Source organism: Poeciliopsis prolifica, unplaced genomic scaffold, assembly GCF_027474105.1.
Source record: "Poeciliopsis prolifica strain line A6 unplaced genomic scaffold, Auburn_PproV2 SCAFFOLD025, whole genome shotgun sequence".
NCBI lineage: Eukaryota > Metazoa > Chordata > Actinopteri > Cyprinodontiformes > Poeciliidae > Poeciliopsis > Poeciliopsis prolifica.
This window is the reverse complement of record NW_026562400.1, coordinates 288356-311811: the sequence shown is the minus strand read 5'-3', so window position 1 is coordinate 311811 and position 23456 is coordinate 288356. Positions and strand designations below refer to the sequence as shown.

General features: G+C 40.3%; 1 protein-coding gene across 4 annotated transcripts; it reads left to right on the top strand.

Annotated features, from left to right (window-relative positions):
• Positions 1-930: 930 nt before the first annotated feature.
• paqr6 (progestin and adipoQ receptor family member VI) lies at positions 931-21261 on the top strand. 4 transcript variants are annotated; one of them, XM_055047189.1, is made up of 9 exons: positions 3929-4021; positions 4670-4735; positions 8991-9256; positions 11841-11968; positions 12066-12271; positions 14226-14352; positions 14929-15025; positions 15244-15388; positions 16880-21261. In XM_055047189.1, the coding sequence occupies exons 1-9, from the start codon at positions 4003-4005 to the stop codon at positions 17131-17133; spliced, it is 1308 nt and encodes a 435-aa protein (XP_054903164.1). In that variant the 5' UTR covers positions 3929-4002; the 3' UTR covers positions 17134-21261. The 4 variants fall into 4 exon arrangements, with proteins under 4 accessions (XP_054903165.1, XP_054903166.1, XP_054903164.1 ...); XM_055047190.1 differs by lacking the exons at positions 3929-4021; positions 4670-4735 and adding an exon at positions 931-1209; XM_055047191.1 differs by lacking the exon at positions 4670-4735 and having other exon boundaries at positions 3915-4021.
• Positions 21262-23456: the final 2195 nt, after the last annotated feature.

Here is a 23456-nt window from a genome sequence, read left to right as displayed (position 1 = left end):
TGAAATTGATGTTTTTAGATACAACTATACACCTTTTTTATCCACCAACAAGCTTGCAGCAAAATCAAGATTATGTTTATCATTACAATTACAAATCAGAACTTCATCTTTGAATTGGTGACATCATAGGCAAATAATAAACCATACAAATAGAAAATATAAATAAAGCAATAACTTTGAATGTATAAAAGCATTAAAACCAGCTATACCAAGTTCACTATATCATTAAAAACATACAATCATCTATGAATGTCTGTTTAAGAAAAACATGATGTAGCTAACGGTTGTGAAGCTCTACAACAGACACTGCATTTCATCAAGTGGCATCATTAGAATCATCAATACAACAACAACAACAGATATATTGGTTAACGTTCTTTTGTTATGGTCAAAAGCAGCTCTGAGCTCTGAGGTGGGTTTTAGTCTTGATTTAAAGGATCTCAGTGTTTCAGCTCTTTGCAGTTTTCTGAAAGTTTGTACCAGATTTGTGGTGCATAAACACTGAATGTTGCATTCGTAGCTTAAGTTGCACGTTTTGGGGGAAAAAACCCAAAAACAACTGTTAATGCAAAGTTCTTCCAGAATGATCAATATCCACATTTATAGTCTAGTTCTCCTGCACTGGAGGAAAAAGGGAAAGTTGGGGCTGGAATACAGATTTTCCAGCAGAATGAGCAGTTTCCAGAGGAGAAACAGCGCAGCTCTGACATTCCTCCAGTAAATGTGAGTGAGCTCCTCGTGTAAATTCTCCCAAGGGCCCCTTTCCTCTTTTCTCTGAATCTGGGTCTCTCTGTGCCATTCCTTCCTTTCTTTCCTCCCCTGTCCCTCATTGAGCCCCTCTGTCCCTCTGCAGGCCCGGTGCCCAGCGCTGACGAGCGAGCGCACAGAATAAATAGCCAGTCCCCTGACAGGCAGGAGGGACACAGAAGACGGCTGGCACCGGTGCTGCTGGCCCAGTTTGGGAGTTTTTTGTTTTGTTTTGTTTTTTTCTGGGTAAGTGGGTTGGGAATCCTCAGTGACCCAGTTTTTGGGGTCTGCCGGGACTTTTGGTGTGGACGGACCGGACTCGGATGCTGCTGCCACTGGGACGGGATGAGAGATTATTAGAATCACAACCCGGCCGGGACCAGCCCGTTTCCGCATGAGAAATGTCCACGCAGGGGTCTGTGCTGGCGCTCGGGAAATGTCTGGCCTGCTTGGAGTTCATGCGTAAGTAACTTCTCTGTTTTGTTTTCTGTCTGAAATCATTGTTTGTAGAAAATGTAGAAACTTTTCTGAGCCCGATCGAGAAAAAAAAACAGCTTCCATTTTTCCCCCGCATCCAATGGAAGCAGGGAGGGAAGGATCCGGGTATTCGGGTCCAGTGATGGAGGGAAGGATCCGGGTATTCGGGTCCAGATGGAGGGAAGGATCCGGGTATTCGGGTCCAGATGGAGGAAGGATCCGGGTATTCGGGTCCAGATGGAGGGAAGGATCCGGGTATTCGGGTCCAGATGGAGGGAGGGATCCGGGCATTCGGGTCCAGTCATTTAATTTTGGTTTACACTTGCATGATTTTGCATCACTGTAGCTCTGGCTGTTTAATGTCCTGGAACTTTGAGATATTAGAGTTTATCAAACTTTTGATACACAGTTTGAAGCTGGTTGGTTGGACTTTGCAGCAATTATTCCTAGCATTGTGACAGTGGATTTCTGTTTTCAACAAGTTAACTTTGCAACAATACTTCTCACAGAACAAGCATATGGTGACAGAGGAAAGGAAAACAAAGTGTGATGAAGCTTTAACAGCAAGAAACCCCCAGCAGAACCAGAATCTGTCTCAATAGCTGCACATTCAAAAACAAATGAATGGAAACAAATAAATTGAGGTGTTGTTTTTGGCTGTGTTAAAATACATGTATTTTCCAGAATTATAATGGAAACATTTTTTGCATCACATCAGTGACATGATCAACAACCAGATGTTATTGTTGCCACAAACCAAGTTAATCCAAATGTGTTGGGGTTTTAATACTGAAGGAAAATGTACAAAATTATTCTTTTGTGATTCATTTAAACTTTTGAAATTATTTTTTATTTATCCAACATGTGTGGTGTGTCCTTACTGTCTGCAGGTTTTTACATTACAATTTTAAATTAATATATAAAACAAGTACGACTATCCAGGCTTAATTTGAAGAACTTAGGCAAAAATAGCAGTTTTTCCTTCTGGAACAAAGACATGAACTCAAACAAGACTTCAGAAATATAATAAGAGGAGTGAGGCTGGAAGTTTACACTGCAGTGAATCAAACAGGATGTCCTCTCTGGACAAAAGACAAAAAAAAAAAATTCAGACAATGAAAGTTCAGTTAAAGTGTAGCTGTTTACATCATCTAATCTCAAAATACAGAACAAAACAGACTGGTTCCATTCACAGCTGTTGATGAAAAATGTACTAAATCATTGTATCATAACGGTACTCTCTGAATGGCTGCTGTGTTTTTCTCTAAAATCCGATTGTTGTTCCCAGTAACTGATAACATCCAAAGAGACATTTTGTTTCATTTTTGTGTTTTTTTTTTCCATCCCTGTTTGCATTACTGATCTGGCATTGAAGTGACATGTTGAGTTATATTCTTCACAATCAGAGCAGCACTCGGTCTGCCTTCTCCAGTCTGCATGCCATCCTAATGAGAAAAGGAGAACACGTTATTCGAAAGAAGGTGTTACTTTTAGAGGTGCATGTTGAAATGAACAGCTGTTTGTCAGAACCTGCTTCCAGGTTATTTTTTAAAAATGTATTTTCTTTATTTCCTGGGCAGAAGTCTGCAACACAGAGCAACCTGGTTACAGAATAAAACTAATAAATACATTGTTTTCTATTGTCAGGCAATAGAAAACAATTTAAAAGCAGTGATACTGTTTCATAGATTCTTGTTGTCTGTTTTTAAGAACCGCTCGAAGTAAATCCAATGAAATCAATTCTGACATCTTGAGTTCAGCAATAGAGAAGTTTTCTAGAGTGAGAAAGAAACCTTGCTTTTGTCTTTCAAACCCATTCAAAACCAATTTCAGAGTTTGTAGTGGGTTTGAACTACATTGAAAGCAGATTGCAAAAACTGAATTAGCTGTGATAGTGATGAAGAATAGCAGTAAATTACTAAATCATCTGCATAAAAATGATAAAAAGCATTTGACAAATTGTCACATAAGTTATTTATATAAATAGAGAATAAAAGTACTGAGCCTTGAGGTACGCCGTTTGAAATAGTAGGAATAGAAGAAATGAAGCCAGTCAATTGGACTCTGGGTTCTGTTTGGCAAGTGATCAGCTGCCCACATGGTGGCTTGATGTGAGAGCCCAATCTTGGCCATGTTGATTTTCTGGTGTTTGTCTTTTTCAATTCTCTGAGAACCTCAGCTGTACAAATAGGGGAAAAGTTAAAAGGAGTTACAATCATTATTCAAAAACAGCTCGTCAGTATTTACATTTTTGTTTCATGAATTTAAATAATCAAATAGAGCCTGCAGAAATGAAATGCTCATTAAAATAATTTAAAACTTCTAAGGTTAAAACTCGCAGTAAAACCTGATCACATAATTAAACTGTTTTTAAAATGTTGCGATGCGAAGTGGAAGGTGAATTTTAAGTCTATAAAAATGAAAAAGTTGACAATACAGGAGGATATTTAGGAGCAAGTTCCTTAAACAATCTGGACTAAAGAACTGGGAAAGAACCGGCTCTTTTCGAGTCGTAAGCAAGCCGAAAGTTGTGGATCCTGGAAGAGTGCTGGAATTCCCATCGCTGCTGGAACACATGGCTCTTGTTGTTGTTCCTGCGGAGAGCCACGTGAGCACCGTACGGCGCTTCCTATTGGCTGAGCCAGAACAAGAGACAAAAGAAAAGCAGCTGTGGACGTTCGGGCCTTACACAATTAAACGGAGACACGGAGAGCGGAGGACGCTCAGCCCTGTCCAGTCCAGCCCAGCCCAGCTGTCTGAAGGTTCTGTCGAACCGGAATGGAGGAGAAACGCCGCGGTAAGTCGGTTCACCTTAAAAATAAAAAAAAGCTTAAGAGGATTTTGATGAACTTTCTTCTAGTTGAAGTTTTCCAGCTGTTAAGTCTCTGGTAGTCTGTCGCGCTACAGAAACGCTCCTGTTTTTCTCCAAATGCCTTTAAATTAGAGTTTAATAAGTGGGAAGGAAAAGCCAGAAACACATTTAACTGGGCTGAGGCAGTTAAATGTGTTCGTTTGAGCTGCATGGTAACTCTTTACAGCGGTATTTTTCCATAATGCTGGAAGTTTGGGACATTAGCTGATCTCTGGAAAACTACATTTCTAAGGACTTTTTAAGAAGTTATAGAGAACTCTAAATTTAAAGCATTAACGTGATTAAATTACCAAATAAAAGTGCAGAAGCATCTCTTCCACACCAAGACAGAGTTTTGCTGTTAAATCTCTTGAACTCTTCCAGTTGAGTGTTTGTTAAAAAGTGACTTCATGGATGTTGAGCAATAAGCAGAGACATTTCTTTTTGACACCCTGGACTTACTGACTCAGTTATTACATAATTCAGAGATGCCTTAAATGAAACAGAAACACAGAGATGTTGCTGGTCTGGAAGATGAAGTCATCTTTCCAGAAGAACTGATGCTGTTGCACAACATGACTGAGATGCTGACAGTTTGCAGGAAGGCGGTGAACAGGAAGGAGCAGCGGTTGGGGATCCTCCTGCATGACTTCAGCCTGAGTAAGCACAGGGAACTGAAGATGGAAACCTCATCTCGTGACTCACTGTCATGCTTCTGAACATGCAACAGTATGTCAAAAAAGTCGCCTCAGTCAGTCAGGGTTCAACGGTTTACTCTGTATTATTTTCCCTCATTAGGATGTTGGTTCAGATCCCAGTGTGTGATTACAGGCCCTTCAATGCTGGTGATTTTACTGTGAAATGACTTTGTCAGACTATGAGCTGTTGGTGTTATAAAATGAATATTGTACTTGTTAAGAAAACTTCAGTTTTTTTCTCCCTCTAATATTATTTTGGAGGTTTATTTGGAGAAGTTCTGAATCGTCACCATCTTAAATAAGATAAGTCTCTTTTATCCTTCAGGTTGCATAAAACTTGTAATACATTGATCATGCAATCTACACCAAAAATAAAAACTTTTTCTGGTCTGTAAATGCATCAGCAAACACCTTATTCTCTAATAATGTTTGTGTTGAGGTTAGTAAAAATCAATTGAAGGATAGTAATGTGTTAAATTCACATTTTTTCCCACATTATGTCCACATAAAATGAAAACAAAATTACTTTGTTTGTATTTTTTTGACAAATTAATCACTTTTTTAATTCAAAGTGAGCAGAACACATCCAGTTGTTCTTCATTAAATTGATTAAACTTTGTTAAATTCAAATGTTTTTAAAGAGATTTACTCAGATCATATTTTTGTTCTATGGACAGTCTCTGTTTTCTGGATAAAAATGGAAGAAAATAAAAATGGGTTGTCTCCTGCTAAAGCAATATTTAGTTATTTAAGCTAACAATTTTCTGCATTTTATTATGAAACAACTATTTTTGTGTCACACAGAAGCTTTTTATGAAGTGATTTGATGCAAAATGTTTGACACACATGAGCTCTGTCCTTCTTAGGTCTTGTCTTTCTACCTGACTGCAATAATTAACATTCAGTTCTCCTGAGTTCTGCTAACCACATAAAACAATTTAGCCTTCTGAGATATTAGTGTGTGCGACCTTTATTTTTTGACCAGGCATTGTAGTTCAAAACTTGGAAGTTTTGTTTTTACGTTCAAAATAAAACAGAAATGAAAGAAAATGGTTGGAACCATTTTAAAATGGTTGTAAAAACAACCATTTTACAAGTTTGTTTTCAGACAGCACATACATTTTTAAAAAGTTCAATATGGAAACTTTGTGCTCGACTTGACAGTCAAATTTAGCTCTTGTTGTTGTTTAGAGTCAGTTTTTTCTGTTGACTTCCTCCACTCACCTGTTGGGAAAACACAGGTTTGTGTGTGTGACCTGACTGTGGAAACACACTCCCCATGGTGTTAACTTAACGAGGTGAGGTCACTGAGATCCACAGCAGTAATCGTTCTGCTCCAGACTGGACGCGTTCCAGCAGAACGCTGGAATTTTCCAAACTTCCACCCATGGATTGAGACGAGGGAGTTGTCCTGACAGAGCCTGTGTGTGTGTGTGTGTGTGTGTGTGTGTGTGTGTGTGTGTGTGTGTGTGTGTGTGTGTGTGTGTGTGTGTGTGTGTGTGTGTGTGTGTGTGTGTGCGCTCTCTGCAGACCCATCTCTCTGCCAGAATCAGACCCATAAAGATGTTCATTGAAGGAGGTCACATGATGAGATCATGAGCAGGGGAGGCGGAGGGTCTCAGATGGAGGGGAGACGAACAAAAGAAAATGTATTGTTGTTTTACTCAAGATGTGCAACTTTGAGATGCACATGATGGATTATCTGAGGTAATTTAACCTCTTTGGCATGAAGTATCACCTGTTTTGACAGAAAACTACATTTATTTGATGTTGTTTGCATAGAATTCAGTTTATTTTAGAAATGAAAAATTTTAAATCAAATTTTCTCATAGTTATTGCAATTATTAGAATAATTTTGTTTATTTTTAACTAGGGCTGGAATGATTTAATCAAAGACAATATATATTGTGATAGACACTTGATCAATATCAGTAGGTAATGCATCTGATAGAATATTCTCTGAAGTCTGATTCGGAACCACACAGCACTCTGGGAAATGTAGGCAGAGGAAAATCCTTAGCTGCTCAACCTCTCACAGCTAGCTTAGCAAGGCTTTTAGCATCAGCTACAGCATGTTGAGTAACTTGTTTCAGGTTTCTCCATCGTTCCTCATAACCGCCTAAAACCTGGATAGAGTAGGAAAGATCAGGCCACCAGTTTGTCAGTATTTCAGATATCTAAAATTGATAGTTATTTGTATTGACTGATCTAAAATGTCTATATTATGAAAGGTTTTTTATAAACCTTATCGCCCAGGCCTAATTCTAACTGCATTGTTCCATTTTTTCTCGATCAGTGGAAGTCATGGTACCAAAGTGCTTTCTGATAGAATAAGGGTTTATTTTATACTTCTAGATGTCCTCCTATTATCTTTGGATAATTAAATATGATCAATAACAAAGACAGCATTTAATTCAGCAGTATAAATCTGTTGTACTTGATCCAGAGGTCGGACTCCTTCCTTTAGTTATTACCTCAGGCTCTAATGGCTACCATGAAGAGCTCAGGACTTGTGCCAGAGTGTGTGCACGTCTCCTGAAGATGTTTTGTGTTGGCGGAGTGTGTGAGTGTGAGTGTGTGCGTGTGTGTGTGAGTATGTGAGTTGCCTCATTTCCATCCAGTTCAGAGTGTTGCAGCTGTAGTCTGGCCTCTGAAGGCTTCAGGCCACAAAGCTCACTTTGTCCCTGTTAGTAGGCAGATCCTGCAGCTGGGGTTCTGCAGATCTTGCAGCTGGGGTTCTGCAGATCCTGCAGCTGGGGTTCTGCAGATCCTGCAGCTGTGGTTCTGCAGATCCTGCAGCTGTGGTTCTGCAGATCCTGCAGCTGGGGTTCTGCAGATCCTGCAGCTGGGGTTCTGCAGATCCTGCAGCTGGGGTTCTGCAGATCCTGCAGCTGGGGTTCTGCAGACGGTGAGGGGCTCCGAGGTCCAGGGACCCCAGTGAGGCGGGAACTTCAGAGTTTAAGGAAATGTTTTATCCTGTCAGTCTGAAGACACACATTCTGATGGGTCAGCAGGTTTATTCAGCGTGGGTTCTGGCTGGGTCAACATTTAAATCCCATTTAAATATTTTAATTTTGATTTTGCTGTCAGCTTCAATTGTGAATAATTTTTAAATACGGTGTCTCAATTTCTTTTCTGTGTTTCTGCAGTTGCAAATAATAAAAATCAGCTGATCTGTGATATGGATGTAAAATTTTATCCCAATATTTTACCACTGTCACAGTAAAAGTGACAATAAGAGCCATTTATTGCATCTTTTTTAGGTAACTATGAGTTTGACTGTGTGTCACAGCAATTGTATACCCCTAAACACAACTGATGCTCTTTAATAACATTTCCATTTATAATGCGCTTCTTTAGGACACAAGTCACAAGAAGAAGTGTGATTTATATCCCTAAAACTGCACGATGTAATTACATTTTCAGATTTATTGGAATTTATTTGTTTTTATTGAACAAACAGTGGAAAAAAGAGTAAAACTGTCAACAATAAGGACAATTTTAGGGCGTTCTAAACATTATTAATTGTAATTGTAATTCATCATTAATTGTAATTGTAATTCATTATAATGGATTCCAATTAAATTTATTAACCGTTTCATTAAATGATTAAACTCTCATTTAGTTACTAATAAATGATGATGATTTCTCATTCAGTGTGATAAATAGGACTATCATCAAAAACTTCTTTACTTGTAGATGAAGTCTGGCATACATCTGTACGTTTTTATTGGGCACATGAATTATTTTCAGTGTAAAAACCAACCAAAAGCCGTGCGTGCTGCTGTTTGGTGATAAGTCTGTTAGGGAAGCTTTGTGCAGCAGTCAGACAGCGAAGCCCGTCTGAGATCCAAGTTTATATCCTGCTGCTGTCATTCTGTTTAAGGAATGCTCCTCGTTAACATGTTGCTGCACGCTCTGCGTCTGATCACCGGCGAATCCTGTTCCACAGAGCCGCTCATTCTTCCCACTGGCGCGTGGGAGGGTCTGAAGAGCAGCCACAATAAGAGATTGTTCTGCTGCAGTCAACAAAAATGTCTCTCTGAAGGACTCTGTCACATGAACTTGAATGCTGGAGATAAGCTGTGCAGCTTGGAGAATGAGGAAGATTTGTTTCTGTTGGCTCCCATTCACCACAGGGAGGATCAAAACCAACCTGACTGTGTTTGACGAGAAAAACCGGCTTTGATTCTCGCTGTGTTCGTTGTGTCCTGCAGTGTTTCCCGTGTGGAGGGGGATCGGGTCCAGCAGCGCCGTCGGGTGGAGCCAGGGCTGGGGCCGCTGCTTGAGATGGGAGCCCGGCAGCCATGAGAGGAGCAGCAGAATCCCGGTGTTTGACTACCCCGTCTGGTTGGTGTTCTGCCGCCGGGGGCGTGCCAGGCTCAGGGAGGTGTGTCAGCGGGGCAGGGGAGCAATCAGACTGCCAACAGACCTGCTGAGCTTAAAACTCCCCCAACTCTTCGACATCCATCAGGTTCCCAAGGTAAGAGTCAGGAGTCTTTCGTATCCTGCACCGGAAAAAACCTCCTGGCTACTCCTGACTGTCTGGAAACGTAAAGCAACTCAAGCACAATACTGAACCAATCACATAAACCAAAGAAAGTCAAACAATGACGCCACAGTTACCGTCAAAAACTCTAAAACAATTTTTAACCATGTCTCTGTGGTGAACTGGGGAATCAGGCCCATATTTAAGAGACACATTATGCAAAATCCACTTTTTTAGAAAACATTTTTCTAGATCCATTTGGGTTTCTACCACTTCAAAAAACATCACAAGCACTTAAAAAAACCCACCAAGATGGTGTTTGGCAGCAAGTTCCTGTTTTTATTTTTGTTTCTGGAATATGAGCCGTTTCCAAAACCTCCAAAATGTAAAGTCACAGTCAGCATCTGCGTTTCACCTAGCAACCCCGGCAAAGTCTAGCCTGTTACCTAGCAACCCCGGCAAAGTCTAGCCTGTTACCTAGCAACCCCGGCAAAGTCTAGCCTGTTACCTAGCAACCCCGGCAAAGTCTAGCCTGTTACCTAGCAACCCCGGCGAAGTGTAGCCTGTTACCTAGCAACCCCGGCAAGTCTAGCCTGTTACCTAGCAACCCCGGCAAAGTCTAGCCTGTTACCTAGCAACCCCGGCGAAGTGTAGCCTGTTACCTAGCAACCCCAGTGGAACTCCTGCATGTTTGGTCAGCTGATATTATCGCTGTACAATGGCTGCTGGCAAAGACAGGTGTTTTGTTGTTGTCTTGCCATCCAGAAACCACTCGCTGCCTTCTTTGTGCATGAGCCCCTACTAATACTTTTCAAAGATTTACGATTGGATCGTTGTAAATCTGTTTCCAGCCATTTTCAAATGTGAGTGTAAACGAAGGGATCAATTCATTATTTATTTATTTTGGTTATTGGTTTCAATAAAACATTTTTCAATTTTAATTGACTGAAGAAGATTCTTATTGGTGCAAAAAGAACAAATTCCAGATTAAAAACCAGCTTCTGAAGCTCTGCTTCACATAAAGTTGTTACCAGAACTTTTAGAGGAACCCAGGAACTGTTTGGTCCAAAGGTGGTTTTCCCAAACATTGTCACTTTAATTCTGATACGTCTCAGCTGAGAACTTCTGTTGACATTTTCTTCCTCCCTGCAGATTAACATGCAGACGGTTTTTCATCAGGGTTGGCGCTCCAGTTTCAGTTCTCGTGTCGACACTGGCCGCCGCGCCGTTGCACGGACCTTATCTTTGAAACCCAAATAGAGTTCGGAGGAGTTTTTGCATCAGAGATTTCAGTAATGCAAAGTCATGAATGTCAACAAACCCAGCTAAGATAGTGATGGTTTAAGATAAAAAGAATAAGCTCCAATTTTGTTTGATAAAACTGAGTCCTTTTGTAACTGAAGCATTGATAACTCATCACCACTGCTAAATATTTACAGAACTCCCATCTGTGTTTATGTTCACATCGTCTCTCTGGGTACAGTTTGATCCAGTTTGACATTTTATACCAAACAGTCGATTTCAGCACTTTGCCAGAGGATACTGTAACGCTGAGATGTTTTTGTAAAGCGTGCTGCTTCTAATCTGCACTACTGACTAGTTTATACATTTAATAACCCGACGCCTGGGTAACGGCTCGCTTTTCTTCCTAGATACATTTCTCAACTGGAAAGTCCATAATTACAAACATTTGGGTGAAGAAAGTGTTTATCTGTTGGCATAAAACATCTTTATTTTTTAGGAGAAAGTAGTTACTGAGCAGACCTGAAAGAAAATATTATTTACAGATTGGAGTTTGAAAAGCTGTCTTGGTAACAATCTTTTTTTTTTTTTATCATTATTTTATTTACGCGTGGTTCTGTCCAAAAGTTGTGACTTTCCTGTGTTGCTGGGAAGCTGATTAGTTTTTGTAATCTCCCAAAATTGTTTCGATTGAAATTGCACCAATTATTTTGATACAATTTGCTTTTCTTCTGGATTTGTTTGATGGCGCACACACACACACACACACACACACACACACACACACACACACACACACACACACACACACACACACACACACACACACACACACACGTTGCCTTTGTACTGGACTGGACTGAAAATGAGGAGCAGCTGAAGTCAAATGAAATCCTAAAACATCCTTCAGAAAATAGAAATGCATCGATCCAATATTAATATGCATCAGTCTAGATATTGGAAAAAAGAACAGGTATCAATGTGCCCAATCTATAAAGACATATCTATAGAGTCTGATTCTATGCTTTTTCTGCTGAGCAACATAATACTTTATTGTTATACTCCTAACTGCACTGACTGAACAAACTGAAGTTTTTGTGTTTTTCCATGTTTGACCAACTTGTTAAGCTGTTGGTGGATTTGACTGAGCTGAATTGGTGCCGAATTATCAAATACATTTTTAAGTGAGTAAATGTATTTCTGTGTTTCAAAAAATGAAACATTTAAGTCAGTTCAGCACAGCTTTCTGTATCGATGATAAAGCTCAGGAATCGGTACTGAAAGTGGAAATCATAAAGAAGTTTGAGGTTTAAAGAGGCGATGCGTCTGTGTTCAGGTGTTCAGGGAGGACAGCATCATCTCCGGCTATCGCCACCCTCAGAGCTCCGCCATGGACTGCGTCCTCAGCAGCTTCCAGATGAACAACGAAACCATCAACATATGGACCCACTTTCTGCCCACATGGTGGGTGGAAACACTTCAAACCAAGTTTATATCCACCAGCTTTTTATTTCTAGGTTTTATATAGTGGTGATCTGGTTTATGAAACCCTTCGTTGCAGGTACTTTGTGTGGCGTTTCTTGGCTCTGTGCTCCACCATGAACTTCCTGAACGACAGCTACACCTGGCCGCTGCTGGTCTACATGCTGCTCATCTGTATTTACCCGTTCACCTCCAGCTGTGCCCACACCTTCAGCTCCATGTCGGCAGAGTCCCGCCACATCTGCTACTTCTTTGACTACGGAGCCCTCAGCCTCTACAGTCTGGGTAAGACGCCAGAACAACTCTCTACTGTTTTTATTTTAAACCTGCGGTTGTTTTTATCTGCAATTTGAAGGTAAAATGTCATAGTTGATATAAACTAAGATCATTTTTTTCTCTTAAGATTTTAGATGCAAACATTAAAATGCAAGCTAGCACTTTACCACATACAGAACTGTCAGCATTAAGAATAGTAAAAAAAAAAAAAAAAAACTATTCGTTTCACATTTTGAATTCTGTTCAAACATACTTTAGTTATCCCAGGACAAAACTAAATCTAAGTCATCATATAAATATTTTCAGAGAATTGTTGACGACTATCATGACATGCTAGTGGCTCGGTATCTGAGCGACTTTTCACAACATACTATGAAGCCTGGGATGTTGGGAAGCACCTCTTATCCACCTCGTTTATTTTTGCTGTTCCTGCCTGTATAATAGTCACAGAATTTCACCCATTTCTGAAGGAAAAAATATCAAAACTATAATTTTATCTGCAGATTTTTAATCACAGCAAACTGTTGGATTCTATTAATTGTTCATGTTCAATATAAAAATCTCAACAAATCCTCGGAAGCATCTTCAAAAAGTTTCTTCAACTGATGATCCTATGTTTAATCTTCATGTAAGTCAGAAGTCGTTCATGAAATCCACTTAAATTGATAAATAAAATCCTGGAGACTGAATTTAAAGTCTCCTCATGTTTACAGTTGAAACTGGAGGGTTTTTTTTTCTAACCAGCTAAAAACTCAGAACATGATGAGCACATTATGAAAACATTCCTGATGCCGAGCATTTCCTCACACAGGAACCCTGAAGCACTTTGAACTATTGAGAAGTCGAGCCGTTCAAGGAATGTTTGACATGAAGCTCTTCAGCTTCTTGAACCTGTTTACAGGATAAATTTCACCTTATTTGAGATGAAGCAGGCTGGACATTTCTGAGAAAGTTTAACAGATAAATATGTTTTTGACTTGCAAATGTTCAGCAGTAACATTCAAATCCTTTTCTTTCCCTTTGTGTTGGAGCTGCAGCTGCTCTGATTTACATTTTACTGACTTTACTCAATCGCATTCAGTGTTCTGCTGATTTTTCTCTGCTTGGTTGAACTCATGCAGACCCAGATCCTGTTCGTGCTCACAGTAGCAGATCATATTTTCTGCCTTTAGGGGGTTCAGCACTGCACCATTTGAATATATTAACATTAATGCTGGAGTCTTGTTGGTGCAGAGATTTCCTTATGGAAAAACTGCCTTGCATAAATGTTTTTTGATGGTATAAAGTGCAGGACAGAAAAATTAATCCAAAAGATAAACATAGAAGCAATATACTGGTATTCATTCACTTACAAATGTCGCAGTTTTAACTCAATGTTTAATTAGCAAACTAAATATTTCACTTGCTGGATAGTTAGCAAGCTATTCAGTTAGCTTACTAGCTAAATATTTTGCTCCTAAATATTAGCTAACTAAATATTTAGCTTTGAACGAAATATTTTGCTTGCTTACGAAATATGTAGCTTGCAAACTAAACATTTAGTTATCAAGTTAAAAATTTAGGTTTCTAACTATTTATCGGTTCAGCCAAATAAATGTCAATAAGCTAAATAGTTAGCATGCAGACTTGGATTGTTGTGAAATATTTAGTTTATAACAAATATTTAGCTTTAAATATTTGGCTCCCCATTCTCATTACAATTTAAATGGCACTTTTACTCAAAATCAATACCATCAAGTTGGTATTTAATATTTTGTACAATGGGGGGCCCTAGTGGTTGAATCAGGAACAACAATGAACAGAACATTAAACAAACAGATGATGGTATGAATTCAGCCAAAGGCAAATATTGAAACTAAACACATTTAGTACCAACAGCTGAATAAAAATCAGCAAAGACAAACATGAAGGTGATTCTGTGAAAACTTTGTGAATCTGTTAGTATCCCTGTGTTTGTGTGCAGGTTGTGCCATCAGCTACGGTTACTACGTGATGCCAGACTGCTGGGTGAACAGTTGGCTTCATCAACATTTCGTTCTCATCGCCATCGGGAACTCGCTGTTCTGCACCAGCATGTCCTGTTATTCCAGGTAACAATCTCCCAGCTCTTCTGGATTGCTGCATCTGAAATTACAGTTCAGCACCTGGAGGAATTATGCTGTTTCACTTAAATGTCTGTTTTTCTGCTTTTTTGCACACATTTAATATGAATATGGTCCTTTTAGCTTTTATTCATTTTGGTATAAATAGCCCACCGTAACTTTTCGTTCTTGACGTCTGGATATGCCTTTGCAAATCAGATTATTTTCACCGCAGCAGCCAGCCCTCATGTGGCCCAAATTACACTGGGATGCATTTTGTGTTTGTGTTTAAAATGTTGTAGATTGTGGATCAGGGTTTGAATTTGAAAAGCATGACTCCAGTTTGCTTGAGAAGTTCTCCAGTGTGTTTCACTTGGGTTTGCTTTCTGCCTGTAACTGAAAGCACCTGGAACAGCATTAAGGTTGTCATGTGGGCCTTAAACTCCCCACAGAAACCCAAATAAACTGAATTCTTTTAGTTCCAGCAGCCCTGAAACCAGATTATAAACGCTGCTGCTGAACAACCCGAGCTGCTGTTGAAAAGTGAAGCATTTCCTGTTTTTTTTTTTTTTTTTTTTTTTTCAGATTTGTGGAGCTGCAGTTCCCAAAGAGAAGTAAAGCATTACGAACCGGAGCGTTTGTTGTGCCGTTTATTTTCGACACTGTTCCTCTGTTTTACAGGGTGAGTCCCTCAGTTTGAACACACATATTTGATTACATAATTTCTCGTTAGTTTAATAAGACTTCGGCCCACTGACTCAGGATCTGACTTCCTTTCTTTTAGCTCAATGCAAGTAAATTCATGCCAGTAGCAATTCTACTAATCCTACGATTAGTCTGCGTTATATAATCTGAAATGTTGTAACAATCTAAATAACAATGGAGTTCTTTGATTCTCAGGCATTGATCTGCTTTTGGGGCGGCGGCACCCCGAGCGACGCTCTTTCCAGTCACTGTTACCATCTCCTCTTCGCCTTCCTCACCTGTTTCCTGTTTACCGCCCACCTCCCAGAGAGGCTGGCCCCCGGGCGCTTCGACTACATCGGTACGTCCAGATCCTCCGTCGGCGTCCTGAACTGTCTGAACTCCTGAGCTGCAGAAATCTGATCCAACAATGTAATTTTATAGAGGATTTGCTCAAAAAAAGCCAGACAAAGTAAAAAAAAAAAAACCTTTCCAAAATGAAGAAATTTTGCATATTTACTGTATTGAAAGAAAGGCGTCTTGTTTTCAGCTTTTTAGGGAGCTCAAATGAACAAATTTGATAATAAAAACAGGATTTGGGTCAGTTTCTCTCAAAACACTTTCTAAATTTAGCTTGGTTTAATAAATTCAATAAAAACTGATTTGTGTGGAGCCAGGTTGGCTTTTCAGTGAAATATCTGGATAATTGTGGCTCCACTTGCTGTAGAAGCTCAGTTATAAAAAGACGAAAACTTTGTGAGCACTTAACATTTTCCGTTGTTGGAAAATTATATCAGTAATAATTTTAGCCTGATTACAAATTTAAAGTCTCCATCAGTCACCTGTGCTGGACAGGTGGTCAAATCTGTATTATTTTTGATTTGTGAAAATTCAGTCCAAGGGCCACAAATGGCCCCTGAGCCACACTTTGGAGAGAGATACAAACTGATGTTTGTGACTACAGTGTTTTTGTCCTAAATCAGGGTGTAACTATTAAGTAATATTCTTCAATCTCTGCCTGAACAATACTGGATCCACATCAGAGGCTTTTGATTGGACGCCATGGAAACTGCTCCCATTGGTTCCTGTTTGTGTTTCATTGTTAGAAGTGATGAAGACAAGAAAGCAGAGTTTGTTTTTAAAAGTCAAACCAAATATAAAATAAACATCAGGAGAGATTTTATAACTCAAACTAGTTTTTTTATAATTTAAACCTTCACGTCCAAAAGTAGAAAAATGTTATTTAACTTTGTATTAATACAGAATCTGGGTGTAAATATTATTTCGGAAGATTAAGTTTTAGGATTTTAGGGAAAATGTGTTGTAGTTGCTGCTTATCTCATTTTTAACAAGGAGATAAAAAAAAATGTTTTCATACTGGTATTTTTTTATTTTAGATCATCAGTAAAAATTGATCAATTACGAAAATTATAAAAGGCTTGAAGCAGGGTGGTAAAAACAAAATGTAAGAAATTAGGTAAAAACAAATGTGCTCCAAAGAATTATTGAACTGAAACGATTTTAATTTCCTTGTATCAGAGCAGTGATTTAAAAACAGGAAATGATTTATTAATTAGGATGGAAATTAATTGTTTTAGTGCTATTTCACAAATATTTTCAATTACTTTTGCTATTTTTTTCCATTAAACTTCTTGTAAAATCTACATATAAAAGAAAAAAAGATTAGAAACAAATAACAAGGAGGCAGATTTCGACACACAAACATTTTCTTAAAAAAATGGTTAAATTTTTATCAAATGTTTGGAAATTTGTGTATATTTAGGCTGCAGTGTTTCTATGGATGCATAGAAACACCCAGGTGTGTCCATGCTAACTCTGCTCGCTCGTTCAGGCCACAGCCACCAGCTCTTCCACATCAGCGCCGTGGTGGGAACCCACTTCCAGATGGAGGGCGTGGTCTCGGACATGACGTCCCGGAGGGCGTGGCTCCAGCTCCACGGGGCGACGCCGTCCTTCCTGGGGACCGTCGGGGCGCTCGCCGTCAGCATCGCCCTCAACCTGTCCATCATCGGCATCTTCAGCGCGCCGCTGCTGTGGAAACCGCGGCCTGGCTCCGCCCAGCAGCACGCCTGCAGGGAGCAGTGAGGGGGCGTTCCCAAAGCGCGCGGACTCATTGGCTTTCCAAAGGAAAGGTTTCCCAGTAGCGCTGGTTTAACAGTTCCCTGTGTTGTTTTAAGTGTTTGTGTCTGTGCAGCGGCTGAAGACCCAGGGTTGGTTTCTGAAACCTCGTCCCGATGTTCGGGTTGAAGGACGCTTGCTGCAAGTTTTTAAACCTCAAACTGGAAACATACGGTTCAACTGAAAGAAATTCTGAGACTTCACCCAAAGTGTTCCTCCTAACCTTTCAGTTGGTCGGGTTTTTCTGTGGGGTAAAATAATGCAGATTGGATCGGCAGCTCTCAAACGTCCTCCGTTTGATTCCGCTCCTCGCCGACTGGAATTGATTTTCAGAGCCGTGCGGTTTCTTTTCCTTTTTCTTTTTTATTTCTCCTGATTGCCCGCCTCATTATGAGCCACACAATCTGCCCTGGAGGGAAGTTGCTGGGGGGGCAGAAAGTGTGGCAGTGATTAAAAGACAGGTACCACTTTCAGAGCGCTCCGTTCCCATGGCAGCGGCGGAGCGGCCTCTCGGTTTCCCACAGGAAACTGATGCTGATGAGATTCTGACCTTATTTTAACATTTATTTCACACACGTTGGTGGGATTCGGAGAAACAAAGTGGATTCATTTAGAATAATTACCATTCATGATGATTTTTGTAGATTTAAGCAAAACCATTAACGGCTCATTTATGCTTCATAAATGTCAAACCCAGTGATTCGTGTTTACATTATCCACTGACATAATTTATTTTAAGAAATTTTAGTTTAAATGTAAAATGTAGTAAAGAGGCAAGATTTTCTCCTATTAATTGTGTTTATCTTTAGAGGATCATGTTCTGTTTGCTCATTTTTAGAACCTTAGTGATCCTAAAACAAGTGGGAAAAAAATTCAGATCATAAAGCAACTTTTCATTTCAACATTTTAACACATTTTTTATTTAAAAATAGTTTGCTTGATTCAGGAAAAGCAGCGCATTCAGTATGGATGAGGATGGAGTGAAGGGTTAAAAGTGACGGGAAATATAGATTTTCAGAAATAAAAAACTTCTAAATAATTTTTTTGAAAGTCTTTTGCAAATTTTCTGTTTATTTTATCAAAGAAAATAAATTGAATCTAATATGGTCATTTTGTGTGCAGAAATCACACTAAGCTATTTTACTGCTTGAATAAAATAAAAAAAAATTCTAACATATTTGTGAGAAATAATGATAAATTACGATAGTTCCTCAAATGAAACATTTTTTGCATCAGATTATCTGAATGATGATTTTTGTGCGATTGTGGCTGAAAAATCTGGAAGAGAATATGCGAGATGGATTCTGGCATCAAAAAAACTGCTGATTTCTGAATTTTGAATAGTTTTTCCACTTGTTTTAGGAAAAGATCTTGACCTAAATGAGCACAAATAATTGAGTAGCCTGTTTATCCGGCAGCAGGACTAACAGAAGAGGACGGTTAACTGGAAGCTGGATGTTGCAGACGGTTCATTCTGCAGATGAAGGTTTTCTCTGTTCCTCATTTTAACTGACAAACGGGTTGAAATCAGTATAAAAGGGTTTTCTTCTCCGGTAGAAACGCCACGCTGCTAACACACGCTCACTCTCACACATTCACACATTCGTCACGTTTGGGGGAACGACTCGGTCAGAGGGATAACCGTAAGTGATTTAAAGGGAATGAGGTGCAGTCCAGGTCCGTGTCGGACGCTGAGGTGGAAACGTTGGATGGAAATCGTGAGTAGAAAACACAAAGTGCACACACACTTCTATTTTTTATATATATATTACCAGGGTTACTGTGCTTGGGTTGAGTGGCAGCATCAGATTACTCTTTACCCTGAATGTATTTTATGTAGTGTTTTTATCTAATTTTTTCATTGTTTTACCTCAGATTTTCCTCTTCTCAGTATTCGTCGTGTTGCAACATTCCCCAGTTTGATCCTGTTGATTTCAGGGATTTTCTGTGGCATTCCTCTCATTATTCTTCCTCAGACACTTAAGGGTCAAAACATATCTGAGAGCCTTCATTGCAAACTCGATGAGGCTGTGGAAAACCACCCTTGAAGCCAACTGCAAACCACTTGCACAAGTGTCCATCAAATGTGGCATATACCAAGGAGATGCTCTGTCCCCGCTACTGTTCTGCATAGGCCTGAACCCCCTCAGCCAAATTATCAACAAGACTGGCTACGGATACAGACTCAAAAATGGGGCCAATATCAGTCACCTACTCTACATGGATGACATCAAGCTGTACGCCAAGTGTGAGCGAGACATCGACTCACTGATCCACACCACCAGGATCTACAGCACTGACATTGGGATGTCATTCGGACTAGAGAAATGTGGTCGGCTGGTCACAAAGAGGGGGAAGGTCATCCACACAGAAGGGGTCTCACTCCCAGAAGGAACAATAGCAGACATAGAGGACAGTTACAAGTACCTAGGTATACCACAAGCAAATGGCAACCTCGATGAGGTCACAAGGAAAGGAGCCACAGCTAAATACCTCCAACGAATAAGGCAAGTCCTGAGAAGCCAGCTCAATGGCAAGAACAAAATCCGTGCGATAAACAGCTATGCCTTGCCAGTAATCAGATACCCTGCTGGAATAATTAGCTGGCCAAAGGAGGAGATAAAAGCCACAGATATTAAGACCAGAAAGCTACTAACAATGCATGGAGGGTTCCATCCCAAATCCAGCACCCTGAGACTGTACACGAGCCGCAAGGAAGGAGGCAGAGGACTAGTGAGTGTGAGAACCACTGTCCAGGACGAAACAACTAAGATCCATAAATACATCAGGGACAAAGCCTCAACAGACAATGTGCTCAGTGAATGTCTCAGACAACAGGGAACGGAGGTTGAGGTGCCAGAGATACCATCATGGGAGGACAAACCCCTACATGGGAGGTACCACCAGCAAATAACCCAAGTGGCTGATATCAGTAAATCCTACCAATGGCTGGAAAAAGCTGGACTCAAGGACAGCACAGAGGCCCTCATCCTGGCGCCCAGGAACAGGCCCTAAACACCAGAGCAATAGAGGCCCAGATCTACCACACCAGACAAGACCCAAGGTGTAGGTTGTGCAAGGAGGCCCCTGAGACAGTCCAGCACATCACAGCAGGGTGCAAGATACTGGCAGGGAAAGCGTACATGGAGCGACATAACCAAGTGGCAGGCATAGTGTACAGAAACATCTGTGCAGAATATGGACTGGAAACCCCAAGATCAAAGTGGGAAACACCCCCAAAGGTGGTGGAGAACGCCAGAGCTAAGATCCTGTGGGACTTCCAGATCCAGACAGACAAAATGGTAATGGCAAACCAACCAGACATTGTCGTAGTGGATAAACATCAGAGGAAAGCCGTTGTGGTAGATGTAGCAATACCAAGTGATTGCAACATCAGGAAAAAGGAGCACGAGAAACTAGAGAAATACCAGGGCCTCAGGGAGGAACTGGAGAGGGCCTGGAAGGTGAAGACCACAGTGGTGCCTGTGGTCATCGGGGCCCTCGGGGCAGTAACCCCCAAACTGGAGCAGTGGCTACAACAGATCCCAGGAACAACATCAGACATCTCAGTCCAGAAATGTGCAGTCCTTGGCACAGCCAAGATACTGCGCAGAACCCTCAAGCTCCCAGGCCTCTGGTAGAGGACCCGAGCTCAGAGGATAAGAACCACCCGCGGTGGGTGAGAAGGGAATTATTATATATATATATAGTCCAAACTGCATTATTTTGATGAGAAAATCCAACCTGACCGAATCACTGTAACGTCTTTCTGTTGCGTCTCTGTAGATGGAGTGATGCAGGTTGCACTTACTTTTTGGCTTTTTTGTTTGTTTGTTTTATACATAATGTGTATTGAAGGATTTTTTGGGGGATCATATAATGTTAGTATGAAGATTATGATGATGTTAGATATTAGTGGAGGGAAAAACTATTTGTGCCTTTTTTTTTAAAGTGTTTTACCCAATTTTTATTTTCATTTTAAATTCAGAGAGCTCTTAAACGGTATAAATACTTATTTACATTTTGTGTACCATTTGTAATTTTCTGCTTTGTTTCATTAGACGTAAATAATAAATTAAGGCTTTTATAAAAGTAGCTGTTGTCACTGCAATCATTTTATGTGTCTGAAAACAAACTGGCTTCATAGTTTTTATAAATTCAGCTGACAGGAGTTGAAAAATCCTCTCGCAGTGTGTGTGTGTGTGTGTGTGTGTGTGGGGTGTGTGTGTGTGTGTGTGTGGTGTGTGTGTGTGTGTGTGGGGGGGGGGGGGGGGGGGGGGGTGTGTGTGTGTGTGTGTGTGTGTGTGTGTGTGTGTGTATTTTTATCATGCTGTGAACAAGGACAGAAATAGACACTACTTCTGAAATTCAGAGTAAAGAAAAACATCCAGGACAGACTGAGCGTCTGCAGGGATGGAGCCTCCCGATTGGTCAGAACACCTGCAGAAGAAAAGGTGAGAACTGTCTTTGAGTTCTGTGTTACAAACAGTGAAACATGCTGTTGGACTCCATGCTTCTCATCCAAGCAACCGGAAAAGAGCCTGAGCAGTTCGTGTTTGTGACCACCAGAGGGCAGCGCAGAACAAGAAGCTCGACTCCAGGCAGAGCAGAAGAGGAAGGAGCGCGAAGATTATTCTGCAGGTACAATACTAAAAATTAGTGTTCAAATCAGGTTTCTGTCTGACAAAAGCAGCACTGCAGTCGCTTTTAGGTTTTTTTTAATTTAAAAAAATTTTTTTTAAATTAAAATCTTTGAGCTTTTTTATTTGAGCTTTTTATGTAGTTTTACTTGAATTTCATTGGTTTACTTGAATGCATTAAACTTAAAATTCAGATTTTTTGTAATTCTTGAACATTTTAAAATATTGAACCCAAGCAGACCAATTAAAGGGCTGCAGGCTAAAATACTGTACGGTTTTTAAAAGCTTGTGGATTTCTTGATCAAGTTGTGCAGTTTTGTTGGCCGTACTTTTGATTCATTAGCTTCCTTTCTTTTCCCACTGTGAGATCTCACAAGGTGGTCTGCAAAACACACAGAGTGGTTTATTATTAGCTGTGGACACAGGCCACAATGAATTGGCTCTGCCATTATCCTAAAAGAAATAATTATTATGAGGAATCAATATTCTCTGTGCGTACATTATGAGATGAGGTGAAGGACTGAAAAGAAAAGTTTCCTGCTGCAAAGCTCTAATAGGACTTCCATTTTAAAAATGGCCTCATTTCCAGCTCTTATTATCCTCCATATTCCACATCCAACCAGGGTGGAGCCTCGAGTGCTTATTAAAAAAGCTTCATTCTGAAACCACAAAGGGAGCCCTTAAGGAGACCAGGGACAAACACTACACTCTGTTCTAATCCTATCTGGCCTGAATCTGCTTGTAAGACACTAGAAGAAACAATATGCCAGACACGAGTCCTCCAAGTGTTTTTTTTCACCAGATGCCCCCCATCTCTCCATCCTCCCCCTTGTTCACCAGGGAGGAGGGGAGAAAGGGATGATACCATTACTCACAATCCATTACCCCTCCCCAGAGACGCTCTGCATACTGAGTGGTGGAGGCGAGATTTTTATTTTATGCATTTTTTGGAAGGTGTTTGTTTGCTGAGGGGGTGACGGTAAGGCAATATGAAACATGATTATTTCTTTTCAATAACCGTCTGCTGAGCATCCCATGGAGACGTCGCAGGTTGCTGATTAGTTCGTCAAAATAAGCGAAGGCTCCTGAATAGCTTGTTAAGATGCCGAACTTTAAGTACAGACAAGAGCACAGATCATTATTCACTGTGAAGAGTATCTTAATGATGGATTGACCGATGCACAGGGACTCTGATGCTTTTTTTTTCAAACTTTATTTTTAAGGCCAGACAAGATACAAAGTGCTGGAGGAACAATGAAGATACAGCCTGAGTCAGAAGTTTACGTACACGCAACATGAGGATCAACGTAATTATGTGTAAACGAAATAATTTAATTTTTAAACAGTGGAAAGATAGTAGAACATGCAACCATCCTGATTTAAATGGAGGTCATTTTATTGGGCTTGGATTGGTTTTCCAAGCATTTTCAGCAGGGTTGAGGTTGAGGATTTGGGAAGCCGTTAACATGAGTTTGGACGTGTGTGTGTGTGTGTGTGTGTGTGGTGTGTGTGTGTGTGTGTGTGTGTGTGTGGGTGTGTGTGTGGGTGTGTGTGTGTGTGTGTGTGTGTGTGTGTGTGTGTGTGTGTGTGTGTGTGTGTGATCTGCGTCCGCATTTCAACACTGCAAAAACACAAAATCTTACCAAGTCA